An 18,579-nucleotide genomic window follows, 5' to 3' on the forward strand; every position below is an offset into this window, starting at 1 on the left:
GCAGGAGGTTAATATCCCACAAGTAAGGATGAAATCCGTGGACTTGTCGTATCGTTGAAGAAATCAATTTATCAGGTAAGCATAAATTTTCTTTTCATCCTATTCTAGACCCTTCAAAATGGAAACGTTCCCACAGATGGAAAGTGGGTCTGGGAAAGAGTTCCCTTGTTGCAGCTACAAGAGTAGTTTCTTAGGGACTTTAATAGATGCCCTATCTATGAGAATATTTCTGACAGAGGTCAGAAAATCCAAGATTCTTTCCTCTTGCCTTTCTCTGCAGTCTGTTTGACCATCAGTGGCTCAATGTATGGAGGTTATTGGTCTGATGGTCGCTTCCATGGACATCATTCCCTTTGCTTGATTCCATTTGAGAGCTCTGCAGTTATGCATGCTCAGACAATGGAACGGAGAACATTCAAATCTGTCTCAGAGGATAGATCTAGATCAGTCAACAAGAGACTCTCTCCCGTGGTGTTTTTCTCAGGAGCATCTGTCTCAGGACACATGCTTCCGGAGACCTTCCTGGGGGATTGTGACCACGGATACCAGCCTGCTGGGTTGGGGAACAGTCTGGGACTCGTTTAAGGTGCAGGGAATATGGACTCGGGAGGAGTCTGCTCTACTCATAAACATCTTGGAGTTGAGAGCGATTTACAATGCTCTGATGGCTTGGCCTCAGTTGTCTTTACCCCATTTATCAGGTTCCAGTCGGACAACATAACCTCAGTGGCTTACATCAACCACCAGGGAGGAACTCAGAGTTCCTTAGCCATGAAAGAGGTGGCTCAGATTGTTCAGTGGGTGGAAGCTCACAATTGTCTATCTGCCATCCACATTCCAGGAGTGGACAACTGGGAAGCGGATTTCCTGAGCAGACAGACTTTTCATCCCGGGGAGTGGGCTCTCCATCCAGAGGTGTTTTCTAGGTTAACCCTCAAATTGGGGGTGCCAGAGTTGGATCTGATGGCATCTCGGCAGGATGCCAAGCTTCCAAGGTACGGTTCAAGGTCAAGAGATCCTCATGCCGCCCTGATAGATGCTCTGGCGGTTCCTTGTGAATTTAGTCTGGTATATGTTTCCTCTGTTTGCTCTCCTCCCACAAGTCATTGCTCATATCAAACAGGAGAGAGCATCGGTAATTCGAATAGCTCCTGCATGGCCTTGCAGGAATCTGGTATGCTGACCTAGTGAAGATGTCATCTCTTCCACCTTGGAGGTTGCCTCTGAGGAAGAACCTTCTAACTCAGGGTCCTTTGCGTCATCCAAATCTTATTTCTCTGAAGTTGACTACTTGGAGATTGAATGATTAGTTCTGTCTAAGCTTGGTTTTTTTAGTTGGTCATTGAGACTATGATCCAGGCTCCCAAGCCTATTACTAGAAAGATTTACCATAAGGTATGGAGTAAATACCTTTATTAGTGTGAATCCAAGGGATACTCGTGGAGTAGGGTCAGGATTCCTAGGATTTTGCCTATTTTCCAGGAAGGTCTGGATAAGGGATTGAGAGTCAGTTCTCTGACAATCTTTTTATCAGGCTCTGGTCAGAATCAGACCTGTGTTAAGGTATGTTGCTCCTCCTTGGAGCCTTAACCTTGTTCTTAAAGTTTTGCCTCAGGCTCCGTTTGAGCCATTGCATTCCATAGCTATTAAGTTGCTATCTTGGAAGGTTTTGTTTCTTATTGCTATCTCTTCTGCTCGGAGAGTCTCAGAACTCTCGTCTTTGCAGTGCGTTTCGCCTTACCTTATCTTTCATGTGGATAAGGTGGTTCTTCGTACTAAATTGGGGTTTCTTCCTAAAGTGGTTTCGGATAGAAATATTAATCGGTAAATTGTTGTTCCTTCTCTCTGTCCTAATTCTTCCTCTCATAAGGAACGTTTGTTGCACAACTTTGATGTTGTGCGTGCTCTAAAATTCTACCTACAGACGACTAAGGATTTTCGCCATTCTTCTGCCCTGTTTGTTTCTCAGGAAGGGCAAGGGTCAGAAGGTTACTTCTCTTTTCCTCTGGGTGAGAAATATAATTCGTTTTGCTTATGAGACTGCTGGTGAGCAGCTTCCTGAGAGAATTACGGGTCATTCCACGAGCGCAGTCTCCTCTTCTTGGGCTTTTAAAAATTAAGCTTCTGTGGAACAGATTTGCAAGGCTGCAACTTGGTCCTCCCTGCATACTTTTTCCAATTTTTCCAAATTTGATACTTTTGCCTCGGATGAGGCTTCATTTGGGAGACAGGCTCTTCAAGCGGTGATTTTCGGTCTGCCAGTCTTGTTCTCAATCCCTAGTCATCTGTGTACTTTAGCTTGGGTATTAGTTCCCCCTATTAATTGATGACGGCGTGGACTCTTCATATCTTAGGAAAGAAATCTAAATATATGCTTACCTGATAAATTTATTTATTTTTGGTTATGGAGAGTCAACGACCCCACCCTTTATATTAGACAGTTATTTGACTAAACCTCAGGCACCTCTACACCTTTGTTTTACTCCTTTTTCCATTTCCCTTCTGTTGAATAACTGGGGATTGTGGGTAGTGGAGTTACACTTAACAGCTTTGCTGTGGTGCACTTTGCCGCCTCCTGCTGGCCAGGAGTGATATTCCCACTAGTAATTGATGACGTTATGGACTCTCCATATCGGGAAAGAATTAAATTTATCAGGTAAGTATAAATTTGTTATTTCTCCAACATAGGTGTGTCCGGTCCACGGCGTCATCCTTACTTGTGGGATATTCTCCTCCCCAACAGGAAATGGCAAAGAGCCCAGCAAAGCTGGTCACATGATCCCTCCTAGGCTCCGCCTACCCCAGTCATTCTCTTTGCCGTTGTACAGGCAACATCTCCACGGAGATGGCTTAGAGTTTTTTAGTGTTTAACTGTAGTTTTTATTATTCAATCAAGAGTTTGTTATTTTGAAATAGTGCTGGTATGTACTATTTACTCAGAAACAGAAAAGAGATGAAGATTTCTGTTTGTATGAGGAAAATGATTTTAGCAACCGTCACTAAAATCCATGGCTGTTCCACACAGGACTGTTGAGAGCAATTAACTTCAGTTGGGGGAACAGTGAGCAGTCTCTTGCTGCTTGAGGTATGACACATTCTAACAAGACGATGTAATGCTGGAAGCTGTCATTTTCCCTATGGGATCCGGTAAGCCATGTTTATTACGATCGTAAATAAGGGCTTCAAAAAGGGCTTATTAAGACTGTAGACTTTTTCTGGGCTAAATCGATTGATTATTAACACATATTTAGCCTTGAGGAATCATTTTATCTGGGTATCTTGATATAATATTATCGGCAGGCACTGTTTTAGACACCTTATTCTTTAGGGGCTTTCCCAAAGCATAGGCAGAGCCTCATTTTCGCGCCGGTGTTGCGCACTTGTTTTTGAGAGGCATGGCATGCAGTCGCATGTGAGAGGAGCTCTGATACTTAGAAAAGACTTTCTGAAGGCGTCATTTGGTATCGTATTCCCCTTGGGGCTTGGTTGGGTCTCAGCAAAGCAGATACCAGGGACTGTAAAGGGGTTAAAGTTCAAAACGGCTCCGGTTCCGTTATTTTAAGGGTTAAAGCTTCCAAATTTGGTGTGCAATACTTTTAAGGCTTTAAGACACTGTGGTGAAAATTTGATGAATTTTGAACAATTCCTTCATGTTTTTTCGCAATTGCAGTAATAAAGTGTGTTCAGTTTAAAATTTAAAGTGACAGTAACGGTTTTATTTTAAAACGTTTTTTGTACTTTGTTATCAAGTTTATGCCTGTTTAACATGTCTGAACTACCAGATAGACTGTGTTCTGAATGTGGGGAAGCCAGAATTCCTATTCATTTAAATAAATGTGATTTATGTGACAATGACAATGATGCCCAAGATGATTCCTCAAGTGAGGGGAGTAAGCATGGTACTGCATCATTCCCTCCTTCGTCTACACGAGTCTTGCCCACTCAGGAGGCCCCTAGTACATCTAGCGCGCCAATACTCCTTACTATGCAACAATTAACGGCTGTAATGGATAATTCTGTCAAAAACATTTTAGCCAAAATGAACACTTATCAGCGTAAGCGCGACTGCTCTGTTTTAGATACTGAAGAGCATGACGACGCTGATAATAATATTTCTGAAGGGCCCCTAACCCAGTCTGATGGGGCCAGGGAGGTTTTGTCTGAGGGAGAAATTACTGATTCAGGGAACATTTCTCAACAAGCTGAACCTGATGTGATTGCATTTAAATTTAAGTTGGAACATCTCCGCATTCTGCTTAAGGAGGTATTATCCACTCTGGATGATTGTGACAAGTTGGTCATCCCAGAGAAACTATGTAAAATGGACAAGTTCCTAGAGGTGCCGGGGCTCCCAGAAGCTTTTCCTATACCCAAGCGGGTGGCGGACATTGTTAATAAAGAATGGGAAAGGCCCGGTATTCCTTTCGTCCCTCCCCCCATATTTAAAAAATTGTTTCCTATGGTCGACCCCAGAAAGGACTTATGGCAGACAGTCCCCAAGGTCGAGGGAGCGGTTTCCACTTTAAACAAACGCACCACTATACCCATAGAGGATAGTTGTGCTTTCAAAGATCCTATGGATAAAAAATTAGGTTTGCTTAAAAAGATGTTTGTTCAGCAGGGTTACCTTCTACAACCAATTTCATGCATTGTCCCTGTCGCTACAGCCGCATGTTTCTGGTTCGATGAGCTGATAAAGGCGGTCGATAGTGATTCTCCTCCTTTTGAGGAGATTATGGACAGAATCAATGCTCTCAAATTGGCTAATTCTTTCACCCTAGACGCCACTTTGCAATTGGCTAGGTTAGCGGCTAAGAATTCTGGGTTTGCTATTGTGGCGCGCAGAGCGCTTTGGTTGAAATCTTGGTCGGCTGATGCGTCTTCCAAGAACAAGCTACTTAACATTCCTTTCAAGGGGAAAACGCTGTTTGGCCCTGACTTGAAAGAGATTATCTCTGATATCACTGGGGGTAAGGGCCACGCCCTTCCTCAGGATCGGCCTTTCAAGGCAAAAAATAAACCTAATTTTCGTCCCTTTCGTAGAAACGGACCAGCCCAAGGTGCTACATCCTCTAAGCAAGAGGGTAATTCTTCTCAAGCCAAGCCAGCTTGGAGACCAATGCAAGACTGGAACAAGGGAAAGCAGGCCAAGAAACCTGCCACTGCTACCAAGACAGCATGAAATGTTGGCCCCCGATCCGGGACCGGATCTGGTGGGGGGCAGACTCTCTCTCTTCGCTCAGGCTTGGGCAAGAGATGTTCTGGATCCTTGGGCGCTAGAAATAGTCTCCCAAGGTTATCTTCTGGAATTCAAGGGACTTCCCCCAAGGGGGAGGTTCCACAGGTCTCAGTTGTCTTCAGACCACATAAAAAGACAGGCATTCTTACATTGTAAGAAGACCTGTTAAAAATGGGAGTGATTCATCCTGTTCCATTAAGAGAACAAGGGATGGGGTTCTACTCCAATCTGTTTATAGTTCCCAAGAAAGAGGGAACGTTCAGACCAATCTTAGATCTCAAGATCTTAAACAAGTTTCTCAAGGTTCCATCGTTCAAGATGGAAACCATTCGAACAATTCTTCCTTCCATCCAGGAAGGTCAATTCATGACCACGGTGGATTTAAAGGATGCGTATCTACATATTCCTATCCACAAGGAACATCATCGGTTCCTGAGGTTCGCATTCCTGGACAAACATTACCAGTTCGTGGCGCTTCCTTTCGGATTAGCCACTGCTCCAAGGATTTTCACAAAGGTACTAGGGTCCCTTCTAGCTGTGCTAAGACCAAGGGGCATTGCTGTAGTACCTTACTTGGACGACATTCTGATTCAAGCGTCGTCCCTTCCTCAAGCAAAGGCTCACACGGACATTGTCCTGGCCTTTCTCAGATCTCACGGATGGAAAGTGAACGTGGAAAAGAGTTCTCTATCTCCGTCAACAAGGGTTCCCTTCTTGGGAACCATAATAGACTCCTTAGAAATGAGGATTTTTCTGACAGAGGCCAGAAAAACAAAACTTCTAGACTCTTGTCGGATACTTCATTCCGTTCCTCTTCCTTCCATAGCTCAGTGCATGGAAGTGATCGGGTTGATGGTAGCGGCAATGGACATAGTTCCTTTTGCACGCATTCATCTAAGACCATTACAACTGTGCATGCTCAGTCAGTGGAATGGGGACTATACAGACTTGTCTCCGAAGATACAAGTAAATCAGAGGACCAGAGACTCACTCCGTTGGTGGCTGTCCCTGGACAACCTGTCACGAGGGATGACATTCCGCAGACCAGAGTGGGTCATTGTCACGACCGACGCCAGTCTGATGGGCTGGGGCGCGGTCTGGGGATCCCTGAAAGCTCAGGGTCTTTGGTCTCGGGAAGAATCTCTTCTACCGATAAATATTCTGGAACTGAGAGCGATATTCAATGCTCTCAAGGCTTGGCCTCAGCTAGCGAGGGCCAAGTTCATACGGTTTCAATCAGACAACATGACAACTGTTGCGTACATCAACCATCAGGGGGGAACAAGGAGTTCCCTGGCGATGGAAGAAGTGACCAAAATCATTCTATGGGCGGAGTTTCACTCCTGCCACCTGTCTGCTATCCACATCCCAGGAGTGGAAAATTGGGAAGCGGATTTTCTGAGTCGTCAGACATTGCATCCGGGGGAGTGGGAACTCCATCCGGAAATCTTTGCCCAAGTCACTCAGCTGTGGGGCATTCCAGACATGGATCTGATGGCCTCTCGTCAGAACTTCAAAGTTCCTTGCTACGGGTCCAGATCCAGGGATCCCAAGGCGGCTCTAGTGGATGCACTAGTAGCACCTTGGACCTTCAAACTAGCTTATGTGTTCCCGCCGTTTCCTCTCATCCCCAGGCTGGTAGCCAGGATCAATCAGGAGAGGGCGTCGGTGATCTTGATAGCTCCTGCGTGGCCACGCAGGACTTGGTATGCAGATCTGGTGAATATGTCATCGGCTCCACCTTGGAAGCTACCTTTGAGACGAGACCTTCTTGTTCAGGGTCCGTTCGAACATCCGAATCTGGTTTCACTCCAGCTGACTGCTTGGAGATTGAACGCTTGATCTTATCGAAGCGAGGGTTCTCAGATCCTGTTATCGATACTCTTGTTCAGGCCAGAAAGCCTGTAACTAGAAAGATTTACCACAAAATTTGGAAAAAATATATCTGTTGGTGTGAATCTAAAGGATTCCCTTGGGACAAGGTTAAGATTCCTAGGATCCTATCCTTCCTTCAAGAAGGATTGGAAAAAGGTTTATCTGCAAGTTCCCTGAAGGGACAGATTTCTGCCTTGTCTGTGTTACTTCACAAAAAGCTGGCCGCTGTGCCAGATGTTCAAGCTTTTGTTCAGGCTCTGGTTAGAATTAAGCCTGTTTACAAACCTTTGACTCCTCCTTGGAGTCTCAATTTAGTTCTTTCAGTTCTTCAGGGGGTTCCGTTTGAACCCTTGCATTCCGTTGATATTAAGTTATTATCTTGGAAAGTTTTGTTTTTAGTTGCAATTTCTTCTGCTAGAAGAGTTTCAGAATTATCTGCTCTGCAGTGTTCTCCTCCTTATCTGGTGTTCCATGCAGATAAGGTGGTTTTACGTACTAAACCTGGTTTTCTTCCAAAAGTTGTTTCTAACAAAAACATTAACCAGGAGATTATCGTACCTTCTCTGTGTCCGAAACCAGTTTCGAAGAAGGAACGTTTGTTGCACAATTTGGATGTTGTTCGCGCTCTAAAATTCTATTTAGATGCTACAAAGGATTTTAGACAAACATCTTCCTTGTTTGTTGTTTATTCCGGTAAAAGGAGAGGTCAAAAAGCAACTTCTACCTCTCTCTCTTTTTGGATTAAAAGCATCATCAGATTGGCTTATGAGACTGCCGGACGGCAGCCTCCCGAAAGAATCACAGCTCATTCCACTAGGGCTGTGGCTTCCACATGGGCCTTCAAGAACGAGGCTTCTGTTGATCAGATATGTAGGGCAGCGACTTGGTCTTCACTGCACACTTTTACCAAATTTTACAAGTTTGATACTTTTGCTTCTTCTGAGGCTATTTTTGGGAGAAAGGTTTTGCAAGCCGTGGTGCCTTCCATTTAGGTGACCTGATTTGCTCCCTCCCTTCATCCGTGTCCTAAAGCTTTGGTATTGGTTCCCACAAGTAAGGATGACGCCGTGGACCGGACACACCTATGTTGGAGAAAACAGAATTTATGTTTACCTGATAAATTACTTTCTCCAACGGTGTGTCCGGTCCACGGCCCGCCCTGGTTTTTTTAATCAGGTCTGATAATTTATTTTCTTTAACTACAGTCACCACGGTACCATATGGTTTCTCCTATGCAAATATTCCTCCTTAACGTCGGTCGAATGACTGGGGTAGGCGGAGCCTAGGAGGGATCATGTGACCAGCTTTGCTGGGCTCTTTGCCATTTCCTGTTGGGGAGGAGAATATCCCACAAGTAAGGATGACGCCGTGGACCGGACACACCGTTGGAGAAAGTAATTTATCAGGTAAACATAAATTCTGTTTTCTCTTGTAAAGGTGTATCAAGTCCACGGGTTCATCCATTACTTGTGGGATATTCTCCTTCCCAACAGGAAGCTGCAAGAGGACACCCACAGCAGAGCTGTCTATATAGCTCCTCCCCTAACTGCCACCCCCAGTCATTCTCTTGCAGCTCTCGAAGGGAAAGGAAGTATCAAGAGAGATGTGGTGAATTAGTGTAGTTTTTTACCTTCAATCAAAAGTTTATTTTTAAACGGTACCGGCGTTGTACTGTTTTTACTCTCAGGCAGAAATTGGAAGAAGAATTCTGCCTGGAGGTTTGATGATCTTAGCGGTTTGTAACTAAGGTCCATTGTTGTTCTCACACATAACTGAAGAGTATGGAAAGAAAACTTCAGTTGGGGGGACGGTCTGCAGATTGCCTGCTTTGAGGTATGTTCAGTATATTTTTTTCTAGAGAGATAAGGTCTAGAAAATGCTGACAGTGCCTGGTATATTTGAGGTAAGCCTGATACAGTGATTTAACAGCAACTGGGATCATGCTTGCAAAAAAGGGTAATATTCATGTTAATACTCTTATTACTTAGTGTAAAAACGTTTGTATGTTTTAGAGTAAAAACGTTTTTTCTCTGAGGGTCATAAATCTTTATTTTGGGGCCTAGTTTTCCACATGGCTTGTTAGATCACTCCTAAAAAAGGCCCCCTGACTTTCAGTGCATGGTGGGAGGGCCCTATTTTCGCGCATTTTATGCGCAGTTAATCTTCAGACTGAGACATACCGCTTCCCTAAAGGAGTCCTCTGTCATCTAGGACAACTATAGAGGGTGTTTATCCTGCAAAAAATCGTGTTTAAGGGCAGGTAGGGCCACAGCAGAGCTGTGGCAGTGTGTTTGACTGTTTTTTTAACGTTTTTTCCGTTTTTCTAATCTGTTTTGCGGCCTAAGGGGTTAATTATCCATTTGCAAGTGGGTGCAATGCTGCTTTAGTCTCTTATATACACTGTAAAAATTTCGTAGAGTTTACTACTTTTTATCACTGTTTTGCCGTTTATGTGGTAGTTTTTTTTCTCTTAAAGGCACAGTACCGTTTTTATTTAATTGCTTTTTCACATTTATTAAAGTGTTTTCCAAGCTTGCTGGTCTCATTACTAGTCTGTTAAACATGTCTGACATAGAGGAAACTCCTTGTTCATTATGTTTAGAAGCCATTGTGGAACCCCCTCTTAGAATGTGTGCCAAATGCACTGACCTTTCTATAAGTTATAAAGACCATATTAGGGGTTTTAAGGATTTATCACCAGAGGTTTCTCAGACTGACAAAAGGGAGGTTAAACCACCTAGCTCTTCCAATGTGTCAGAACCTATATCTCCTGCGCAAGTGACGCCAAGTACATCTGGCGCGTCCAATGCGTTTAGCTTACAAAAAATGGCGGCAGTTACGAATCATACCCTCACAGAGCTATTGTCCAAACTGCCAGGGTTAAAAGGAAAGCGAGACAGCTCTGGGGCTAGAACAAATATAGAGCTTTCTGACGCTTTAGTAGCTATGTCTGATATACCCTCACAATGTACAGAAGCCCAAGCAGGAGAGCTTCTATCTGTGGGTGACATTTCTGATTCAGGGAAGGCATTACTCCAGTCTGACTCTGAAATGACAGCATTTAAATTTAAGCTTGAACCCCTTCGCTTGTTGCTCAAGTAGGTTTTAGCAACTCTGGACGACTGTGACACCATTGTAGTCCCAGAGAAATTGTGTAAAATGGACAAATATTTTGCAGTGTCTGTTTACACTGATGTTTTTCCAATCCCTAAGAGGTTTTCAGAAATTATTACGAAGGAATGGGATAGACCTGGTGTACCGTTCTCTCCCCCTCCTGCGTTTAAAAGGATGTTTCCCATAGATGCCGCTACACGGGATTCATGGCAGACGGTCCCTAAGGTGGAGGGAGCAGTATCTACCCTAGCTAAGCGTACAACTATCCCCGTCGAGGACAGTTGCGCTTTCCTAGATCCAATGGATAAAAAATTAGAGGGTTTCCTTAAGAAAATCTTTATACAACAAGGTTTTATTCTCCAGCCTCTTGCATGCATTGCCCCAGTCACTGCTGCAGCGGCTTTCTGGTTAGAGTCTCTTGAAGAGGCTCTTCAGATGGAGACCCCGTTGGATGATATCCTAGACAGGCTTAAAGCTCTTAAGTTAGTCAATTCATTTATTTCTGACGCCGTGTTTCATTTAACTAAGCTAACGGCTAAGAATTCAGGTTTTGCCATTCAGGCGCGTTGGGCGCTATGGCTTAAATCCTGGTCAGCTGACGTTACTTCAAAGTCTAAGCTTTTCAACATTCCCTTCAAGGGGCAGACCCTATTCGGGTCTGGACTGAAGGAGATCATTTCTGATATTACTGGAGGGAAAGGCCACGCCCTTCCCCAGGATAGGTCCAACAAATTAAGGACCAAACATACTAATTTTCATCCTTTCGGAACTTCAAGAGTGGTGCAGCTTCAACTTCCTCTACTGCAAAACAAGAAGGAAATTCTGCCCAGTCCAAGCCAGTCTGGAGACCTAACCAGGCTTGGACCAAGGGAAAGCAGGCCATAAAACCTGCTGCTGCCTCTAAGACAGCATTAAGGAGTAGCCCCCGATCCGGGACCGGATCTAGTTGGGGCAGACTTTCTCTCTTCGCCCAGGCTTGGGCAAGAGACGTCCAGGATCCCTGGGCTCTGGAGTTTGTTTCCCAGGGATATCTTCTGGATTGCAAAGCCTCATCTCCAAAAGGGAGATTTCATCTCTCACAATTATCTGCAAACCAGATAAAGAGAGGCATTCTTACGTTGTGTTCAAGACCTTCTGGTCATGGGAGTGATCCACCCAGTTCCAAGGGAGGAACAGTGGCAAGGATTCTATTCAAGTCTGTTTATAGTTCCCAAAAAAGAGGGAACTTTCAGACCAATCTTCGATCTCAAGATCCTAAACAAATTTCTCAGGGTCCCATCCTTCAAGATGGAGACTATTCCAACTGTCCTACTTTTGATCCAGGATGGTCAATATATGACTACCGTGGACTTAAAGGATGCTTATCTCCACATTCCGATACACAGAGATCATCATCGGTTTCTCAGGTTTGCCTTCCTAGACAGGCATTACCAGTTTGTGGCTCTTCCCTTCTGGTTAGCCACGGCACCAAGAATCTTTACGAAGGTTCTAGGGTCCCTACTGGCGGTTCTAAGGCCATGGGGCATAGCGGTGGCCCCTTACCTAGACGACATTCTGATACAGGCGTCAACTTTTCAAATCACCAAGTCCCATACGGACATTGTTCTGGACTTTCTGAGGTCTCACGGGTGGAAGGTGAATGAAGAAAAGAGTTCTCTCTCCCCTCTCACAAGAGTTTCCTTCTTAGGAACTCTGATATATTCAGTAGAAGATTTTTCTGACAGAAGTCAGGTTGTCAAAGCTTCTAACTTCCTACCGTGCTCTTTATTCCACTTCTCAGCGGTCAGTGGCTCAGTGTATGGAAGTTTTCGTCTTAATGGTAGCGGCAATGGACATAGTTCCGTTTGCCCGCCTACATCTCAGACCACTGCAACGTTGCATACTCAATCAGTGGAATGGGGATTACACAGATTTGTCCCCTCTGCTAAATCTGGATCAAGAGACCAGAGATTCTCTTCTCTGGTGGCTATCTCGAGTCAATCTGTCCAGGGGAATGAGCTTCCGCAGGCCAGAATGGACTATAGTGACGACAGATGCCAGCCTTCTGGGCTGGGGCGCAGTATGGAACTCCCTGAAGGCTCAGGGTTCGTGGACTCAGGAGGAAGTCCTCCTTCTGATAAACATTCTGGAACTAAGAGCGATATTCAATGCTCTTCAGGCTTGGCCTCAGCTACCTACGGTCAGGTTGATCAGATTTCAGTCGGACAACATCACGACTGTAGCCTATATCAACCATCAGGGGGGTACAAAGAGCCCCCTGGCGATGTTGGAGGTTTCAAAGATAATTCTATGGGCAGAGGTTCACTCTTGCCATCTCTCAGCTATCCATATCCCAGAAGTATAGAACTGGGAGGCAGATTTTTTAAGTCGGCAGACTTTTCATCCGGGGGAGTGGGAACTCCATCCGGAGGTATTTGCCCAGTTGATTCATCTATGGGGCAAACCAGAACTGGATCTCATGGCGTCTCGTCAGAATGCCAAGCTTCCTTGTTACGGGTCCAGGTCCAGGGATCCCAATGGCAGCGCTGATAGATGCTCTAGCAGCGCCCTGGTCCTTCAGCCTGGCTTATGTGTTTCCACCGTTTCCTCTGCTCCCTCGTCTGATTGCCAAGATCAAGCAGGAGAGAACTTCGGTAATTTTGATAGCTTCTGCGTGGCCACGCAGGACTTGGTATGCAGATCTGGTGGACATGTCATCCTTTCCACCATGGACTCTGCCGCTGAGACAGGACCTTCTACTTCAAGGTCCTTTCAAACATCCAAATCTAATTTCTCTGCGTCTGACTGCTTGGAGATTGAACGCTTGATTCTATCAAAGCGTGGTTTTTCCGAGTCAGTCATTGATACCTTAATTCAGGCTCGAAAGCCTGTCACCAGGAAAATCTATCATAAGATATGGTGTAAATATCTTCATTGGTGTGAATACAAGGGTTACTCATGGAGTAAAGTCAGGATTCCTAGAATATTATATTTTCTCCAGGAGGGATTGGAGAAAGATTGTCTGCTAGTTCCTTAACCCCTTAAGGACCACAGCACTTTTCCATTTTCTGTCCGTTTGGGACCAAGGCTATTTTTACATTTCTGCAGTGTTTGTGTTTAGCTGTAATTTTCCTCTTACTCATTTACTGTACCCACACATATTATATACCGTTTTTCTCGCCATTAAATGGACTTTCTAAAGATACCATTATTTTCATCATATCTTATAATTTACTATAAAAAAATTATAAAATATTAGGAAAAAATGGAAAAAAACACACTTTTTCTAACTTTGACCCCCAAAATCTGTTACACATCTACAACCACCAAAAAACACCCATGCTAAATAGTTTCTAAATTTTGTCCTGAGTTTAGAAATACCCAATGTTTACATGTTCTTTGTTTTTTTTTGCAAGTTATAGGGAAATAAATACAAGTAGCACTTTGCTATTTCCAAACCACTTTTTTTCAAAATTAGCGCTAGTTACATTGGGACACTGATATCTTTCAGGAATACCTGAATATCCCTTGACATGTATATATTTTTTTTTAGAAGACATCCCAAAGTATTGATCTAGACCCATTTTAGTATATTTCATGCAACCATCTCACTACCAAATGCGATCAAATAAAAAAAATTGTTCACTTTTTCACAAATTGTTTCACAAACTTTAGGTTTCTCACTGAAATTATTTACAAACAACTTGTGCAATTATGGCATAAATGGTTGTAAATGCTTCTCTGGGATCCCCTTTGTCAGAAATAGCATAAATATATGGCTTTGGCATTGCTTTTTGGTATTTAGAAGGCCGCTAAATGCCACTGTGCACCACACGTGTATTATGCCCAGCATTGAAGGGGTTAATTAGGGAGCTTGTAGGGTTAATTTTAGCTTTAGTATAATGTAGTAGACAACCCAAAGTATTGATCTAGGTCCATTTTGGTATATTTCATGCCACCATTTCACCGCCAAATGCGAACAAATAAAAAAAAGCGTTACATTTTTCACAATTTTAGGTTTCTCACTTAAATTATTTACAAACAGCTTGTGCAATTATGGCATAAATTGTTGTAAAAGCTTCTCTGGGATCCCCTTTGTTCAGAAATAGCAGACATATATGGCTTTGGCTTTGCTTTTTGGTAATTAGAAGGCCGCTAAATGCCACTGCGCACCACACGTGTATAATGCCCAGCATTGAAGGGGTTAATTAGGGAGCTTGTAGGGAGCTTGTAGGGTTAATTTTAGCTTTAGTGTAGGTATCAACCTACCACATGACACATCACACCCCCTGATCCCTCCCAAACAGCTCTCTTCCCTCCCCCACCCCACAATTGTCCCCGCCATCTTAAGTACTGGCAGTAAGTCTGCCAGTACTAAAATAAGAGTTTTTTGGGGATTTAAAAAAAAAAAAAAATAATAATAATTCTGCTCTGTAGGATCCCCCCTTAGCCCCCAACCTCCCTGATCCCCCCCAAACAGCTCTCTAACCCCCCTCTCTGCCTTATTATGCGCCATATTGGGTACTGGCAGCTGTCTGCCAGTACCCAGTTTGAAATCAAATGCTTTTTATCAAATGTTTTATTTTATTATTTTAAAACTACTATTTTCTGTAGTGTAGCTGCCCCCCTCAACCCCCAACCTCCCACCCTCCCACCCTCCCAGATCCTTAAAATGTATAATGTTCCCACCCTCTCTCCCACCAAGTACCACCTAACTTGTTGTTCCATAGTGTAGGGTTCCCACTCCCCGCGCGCACCCTCGCACTCGATCCCGCCCCCCTTCCCACCGATGGCCACCCACCCGCCTCCCTGGATCAGCTCCCACCCACCAACGAACATAGCCATTGATGGCCGATGCAGAGAGGGCCACAGGGTGGCTCTCTCTGCATCGGACGGCTAAAAAATGTTATAGCAGGATGCCTCAATATCGAGGCATCACTGCTATAACATGAAAGCAGTTGGAAGTGATCAGGATCGCTTCCACTGCTTTCAAAGACCAACGACGTACGGGGTACGTCCTTGGTCATTAACTGCATTTTTTTGCAGGACGTACCCCAAACGTCGTTGGTCGTTAAGGGGTTAAAGGGACAGATTTCTGCTCTGTCTATTCTTTTGCACAAACGTCTGGCTGAGGTTCCAGACTTTCAGGCGTTTTGTTAGAATTAAGCCTGTGTTTACACCTGTTGCTCCGCCATGGAGTTTAAATTTAGTTCTTAAAGGGGTTCCGTTTGAAACTCTGCATTCCATAGATATTAAACTTTTATCTTGGAAAGTTCTGTTTCTAGTAGCTATCTCCTTGGCTCGAAGAGTTTCGGAGTTATCTGCTTTACAGTGTGATTCCCCTTATCTGATTTTCCATGCAGATAAGGTAGTTTTGCGTACCAAACCTGGGTTTCTTCCTAAGGTAGTATCTAATAAGAACATCAAACAGGAGATTGTTGTTCCTTCATTATGTCCTAATCCTTCCTCAAAGAAGGAACATCTTTTACACAATCTTGATGTGGTTCGTGCTTTAAAGTTTTATTTATAAGCTAAGAAGGATTTTCGTCAAACATCTGCTTTGTTTGTCGTCTACTCTGGACAGAGGAGAGGCCAAAAGGCTTCGGCAACTTCTCTATTCTCTATCTTTTTGGCTAAGAATTATAATACACTTAGCTTATGAGACTGCTGGCCAGCAGCCTCCTGAAAGAATTACAGCTCATTCCACTAGAGCAGTAGCTTCCACATGGGCTTTTAAAAATGAGGCCTCTGTTGAACAGATTTGTAAGGCGGCGACTTGGTCTTCACTTCATACCTTTTCTATATTCTACAAATTCGATACTTTTGCTTCTTCGGGGGCTATTTTTGGGAGAAAGGTCTTACCAGGCAGTGGTGCCTTCCGTTTAAGGGCCTGCCTTGTCCCTCCCTTTATCCGTGTCCTAAAGCTTTGGTATTGGTATCCCACAAGTAATGGATGAACCCGTGGACTGGATACACCTTTACAAGAGAAAACTTTATTTCTCTTGTGGTGTATCCAGTCCACGGCCCGCCCTGTCATTTTTAGGCAGGTGTTTTGTATTTTTAACTACAGTCACCACTGCACCCTATAGTTTCTCCTTTTTTCTTGCTTGTCTTCAGTCGAATGACTGGGGATGGCAGTTAGGGGAGGAGCTATATAGACAGCTCTGCTGTGGGTGTCCTCTTGCAGCTTCCTGTTGGGAAGGAGAATATCCCACAAGTAATGGATGAATCCGTGGACTGGATACACCACAAGAGAAATATATTTATCAGGTAAGCATAAATTTTGTTTTTTTTCTTCCTGCATTTCTGTTTCTTTTCCTCACTTGACTATATGGAAGACTGAGGGAAATATGTAAATGGTAGGAATTAAAGTTTTTGATGTGTTTGGGTAGTTTTTGCCTTCCTCCTGGTGAAGTGAGTTTAATCCCAACTGTTAAAGGGACACTGAACCCAAATTTTTTCTTTCATGATTCAGATAGAGCATGCAATTTTAAGCCAATTTCTAATTTATTCCTATTATCAATTTTTCTTCGTTCTCTTGCTATCTTTATTTATAAAGAAGACATCTAAGCTTTTTTTTTTTATTCAGAACTCTGGACAGCACTTTTTTATTGGTGGATGAGTTTATCCACAAATCAGCAAGAACAACCCAGGTTGATCACCAAAAATGGGCCGGCATCTAAACTTACTTTCTTGCATTTCAAATAAAGATACCAAGAGAATAAAGAAAATTTGATAATAGGAGAAAATTAGAAAGTTGCTTAAAATGTCATGCTCTATCTGAATCACGAAAGAAAAAATTTGGGTACAGTGTCCCTTTAAGGCTTGTGGACTTTCTTCACTATGAAATACATACATTTATCAGGTAAGCTTAAATTGTTTTTTCTTCTATATAGTCTTTTAGCTTTCTACATTGATAATTTTATTTGCAACAAATATGTTAAATGTCATGAATTACCTATTTATAAACATTTACACATTTTTTCCATTTTATTTTTCAATCGTCAGTCAGAAGCGAACAGCTCAGCCATGTTTGGAAAGTTAATGACCATAGCAAGTGAGTATTATGAGATGTTTGTGGTTTGCAATGTATTTTCAAATGATTGTTTTTTCTGTCTGGCCATAACTACATCCATGCTATAATCTCGTTTGTAACCTGTCCGTCAGTGTCGCCAGTTGCTCACGCATCCTCAAAGGAATGTTAGTCAACCACATCGCAGACTACCTAATACATCTATTAACCCCTAATCTGCCATCCCCCCACAACACATTGAACCTAATTTATCTATTAACTCCTTAACTGCCAACACCATAACGCAAAAACTAATTTAATGACTAAGCCCCCTAACATAACACCCCCTATATTAACCCCTTAATTACATTTAAAAAATACTACATTACAATTAAAATAAAAAAATATCATTACATTAATCTAATATTACAGAAAATAAAAAAGGCTAACATTACAAAAATAGTAAAAAAAAAAAAAATTGTTTCCCTAGTTAGCCATTTAGAAATTCATCCATAGCTGAGTTAGTCCTGCAGGTTTTTTTTCATGACAGTGCTTAGATGTAAACAGTATACATAATTTAAAAATTGGTTAAATAAAAGGCCAATAAAAATGCCAGCTTAACAAAAGCAAACTTCAGCTCTGATTGGAGGGAACCCACTTCCAACTTTAAGAACAATTGGCTTACATGTATTAGATGATGCTTCATTGGATTTTTTTCAATACTACTTTGCATATTTTAAAAGGAAAAGTCAAGTCAAAATTGTTCTTGAAATTAACTAAAAATAATCCTTTTTTAAATCTAACCTGTGATTTGCTGCATTCAACAGAAAAGCTATTGCGTATTCACATTTATATAGTCCAATAGCAGATGGGCACATTGGTTTTAATGTTTTATTATTGGCATATCTTTGCATTACAAACGTTTAAAAAGAATACAAGTTTACCTTTACTCATTTATTGTAATTCTTTATTTCTTCTTTCTAAATCCTTGAATTTGTTGTTTAATAAGTGTTAAGCACTACGAAATGTGCTGCTAGGCTAAATCTGATAGCTATAAAGATGCAATTTCAGAGGTTAAATAGGGACATTCAGCTATATTTAAAACTTGACATGCTTATCTGACTGAAGTCTTGCTCCATTTTATTGAATTATGTATTTTTATAGTCCGTGATCCATTTCTCCTGGGAATTAGTATTCCTGGCCACTAGGTGGAGGCAAAGATTTTTCAAACCCTAAGAGCTCTATAAAACCCCTCCCACCTTACTGATAAATAGTCTTTTCTTTCATGTAATTAACAAGAGTCCATGAGCTAGTGACGTATGGGATATACATTCCTACCAGGAGGGGCAAAGTTTCCCAA

At 42.7% G+C, this 18,579-nt stretch overlaps 1 protein-coding gene across 1 annotated transcript in view; it reads left to right on the forward strand.

Moving 5' to 3' along the window:
* Nucleotides 1-18,579, forward strand: part of PDS5A (PDS5 cohesin associated factor A) — a 1,179,407-nt gene that overhangs the window by 467,095 nt on the left and 693,733 nt on the right. The window contains exon 13 of the mRNA XM_053700274.1: nt 17,216-17,264. Within this exon, the coding sequence (XP_053556249.1) occupies nt 17,216-17,264 (49 nt within the window). The remainder of the gene's footprint in view (nt 1-17,215; nt 17,265-18,579) is intronic.

The sequence above is a fragment of the Bombina bombina genome, chromosome 2 (genome assembly GCF_027579735.1).
Source record: "Bombina bombina isolate aBomBom1 chromosome 2, aBomBom1.pri, whole genome shotgun sequence".
Taxonomy (NCBI): domain Eukaryota; kingdom Metazoa; phylum Chordata; class Amphibia; order Anura; family Bombinatoridae; genus Bombina; species Bombina bombina.